The 2,811-nt window shown below is 69.2% G+C and overlaps 1 protein-coding gene across 1 annotated transcript; it reads right to left on the reverse strand.

Annotated features, from left to right (window-relative positions):
• Positions 1-80: 80 nt before the first annotated feature.
• On the reverse strand, positions 81-2,031 carry LOC113940541 (ceramide synthase 2-like; the record flags this gene model as incomplete). Its single annotated transcript, XM_027631695.1, has 7 exons — positions 1,894-2,031; positions 1,608-1,781; positions 999-1,116; positions 793-911; positions 554-611; positions 409-459; positions 81-184 (listed from the first exon to the last, which is right to left on the reverse strand). Coding segments are annotated over exons 2-7 (623 nt in total), but the record flags the coding sequence as incomplete, so codon positions are not given.
• Between the last annotated feature and the right edge of the window lie 780 nt (positions 2,032-2,811).

Here is a 2,811-nt window from a genome sequence, read left to right on the forward strand (position 1 = left end):
TCCCCTCCGTGTCCCTGGATTCTCCCACTGGTCCCTCACCCCCATTCCCAGTGTGTGCACCCCCCTCCCAGACCCCCCACCCCCAGCCCACCTTGCGCTTGACGTCGGAGGCGATGCTGAAGAGCAGGGACCAGTAGAAGGAGAGCTCGATCATGTAGTACCAGTACTGGGAGGGCAGCATGCTCTGGAGGGCAAGGGGCAGCTTGGGGGGATGCTCTGGGTCCCCCAGAGGGGTTTGATCCCCTTCCATGGGCACAGAGTCCTGGGGACCCTCTGCCCCCCTCAGCAAACCTGCCCCACCCAAACCCCCACAGGTGCCAGGGACACTGAGTGACCCCAGAGAGACCCCCCCTGCACCCCCAGTTCCCAAATCTGACCCTGATGCCGGGGGTGGGATCAGGAGCTCACCTGGATGGGGTATCCCTTCCACACCTCCCGGAGGTCGTAGAACCAGGGTTTCTGTGGGATGGGGAGGGGGAGACACACAGGGGTGTTAGAGGGGAGGGGGCCCAGGGGGACGAGGCACTGCTGGGGGTGGGTGGGCAATACTTACATCCACTATGACAGCCATGCCAGCAATGAAAGCAATAAGGTAAAAGGTGAATCTCCAACTGGAAAAAGGAAGCAGACGGTCCTCAGACGGGCACGGGGGGGGCAGGGAGGGAGGAGGACGGACCCACCGGCCCCACACCCCACCCAGTCCACCCTCCAGCCGTGGCTCCCGGCCAAAAGGGTGCCCTCCCAGCCCCCTCCCTGCCGTGGGGGGACGGTGACACCGGGCAGGGGTCTCACCTGGCCTCCCGAAACTTCTTGAGCAGGCTGGGCCGGTCCTGGTTGCGGCGGCGGCGGAACCAGCGCTCGACCTGCCGCACGGAGCAGCCGCTCCTCTTGGACAGCAGCTCCACGTCGGCCTGGGGACAGCGGGGATGTCACCACAGGGACCCCGGCCCTGCTGCTCACCTCCCCCTCCCCACCCCCGGCCACCCCCCACCCCTCACCTGCTTGGGGTGTTTGGAGGTGGAGGCGTAGAACTTCTCCAGCACAGCGTTGGGGGTGGCTTTTAACCTGATCTTCTCCTTGACGTTCAGGAGCCCGGCCAGGGGGGTGGCCACGTACCTGGGGAAGGAGCAGGGGGATGTTTGTCCCCACCTCTGTCACCTGTGGGATTTGGGCCCCCCCCCCAAAGCCACCCCAGGGTGACTCACGACCCCTCAGTGCCTCAGTTTCCCCGCCCTGCCGTGCCCTCTCCGAGGTGGGTTTTGCCACAGGGGACCCTCCACCCCCAGGTCCCTGTGTCACCCCAGGGTGGGGGACGGGGCCATCCCCGCCCCGCTGAAGGGCCCCCCCCTTCTCCCTTCTCCTGCCATCCCAACAAAGCCGGGTCTGTTCCCATTGTTTGCCCAACAAATCGCTCCTTAAACGCCGCCTGGGCCCGATAAGGGCGGCGGGGGCTGCACAAAGCCCCGTCTGTGTGGGGGTCTGTGTGGGGGGCACGTGGTTTGGGGAGGGGGCTGATGGGACCCCCGGGGTGCCACAGGCACCCCCCAGCCAGGCTGAGGGCCAGGTGACACAGCTCAGGGGTTCAGGGGCTCAGGGCAGGGACTCACGTCTCAAAGAGGTGCCGGACGATGAGGAAGAGGAAGGCCAGGGGGAGGGTGATGTACAGGTCGGAGGCTTTGGCGTAGACTCGCCCATCCCGGTCCTCCAGGTCGGCCCAGGTGAGGTTTGCCGGGAGCCAGAGCCGTTCCCACCAGAAATAGCTGTACAAGGTCTGAAACATGCTGGGGGGGGTGGGAGAGAAAGGGGGAGGTGAGGGGGGCACCGGCACCCCCGCGGGGCCCCGATCCCACCCCGGGGGGATCCCACCAACACCCCCGGCCCCCCGATTTCCACCTCAGCTCCCAGGGAGCCCCCGGCCGAGCCCCCCCGGGCCGCTGAAATCCCCCCGGAGCTGCCGAGCTCCGGACTTTGCTCCTGCAGTCAGAGGTCAGTGGGTGAACATTAACTCAGGCCCTGCTCCCGATCCCGATGACCACAGCCCGGATTCCTGGGACAGCCCGAGAGAGCTCCGGGCTCCAGGCCCCGGACCCCCCGCCCCGGGACGGGCACAGCCCCGGGGGGCGCAGGGAGAAGCCCCCTCCGCACAGTTCCCCTCCCGAGCGCCGTGTCCGCATCCCGGGGCCGATCCCAGCGCAATTCCCGGTGGGACAGCGAGGCCAGGCGCGGGCCCAGCGCGGGATTAGGGATTTGCCGGCGGCACAATGAGCACCTTTGTGTCTGGGGAAGGCTCGGACGGGCCCCGGGAGGGGCGCTGGGGGAGCCCCCCCGGGCCGGGGGAGGGGGGTCGGCGCATCCCGGCCCTTTTTGGGGCGCTCCGAGGGGTCGGGACGGGGTCAATCCCGAACGCCCCAAGGCGGAGCAGGGATTTGGGAGCGGGACGGGGCGGTTCGGTTCCCCCGGGGGAGGAAGAGGAACCCCTGCGGGCGGTTTCGCAAGGCGGGGCGGGCCGGGAGGTGCCGCAATTCCCGATCCCCGCAATTCCCGGCGCTCCCGGGCAGGTAACGGGAGCGGGCGGGGGCGGGAGGCCCCGGGCGGCGGCGGGGGGGGGTTCACCCGCGGGAGGGGGGCACGGCCAGGCCGGACCCTCCCCCCCGGGGGGATTTCAGGAGCTGGAAAGGGGGAGCAGCCCGGAATTCCCAGGCCTGGGAGACAAACCCGGGGCTGGGAGCAGCGCAGGGAAAGGGGCGCGGGTGGGACCCGGCACCGAGCGCTGCGTGTCCCCCTCCCCACCCCCCGGGCCGGGGGGGTGCG

Source organism: Corapipo altera, unplaced genomic scaffold (assembly GCF_003945725.1).
Source record: "Corapipo altera isolate COAL_440 unplaced genomic scaffold, ASM394572v1 131728, whole genome shotgun sequence".
NCBI lineage: Eukaryota > Metazoa > Chordata > Aves > Passeriformes > Pipridae > Corapipo > Corapipo altera.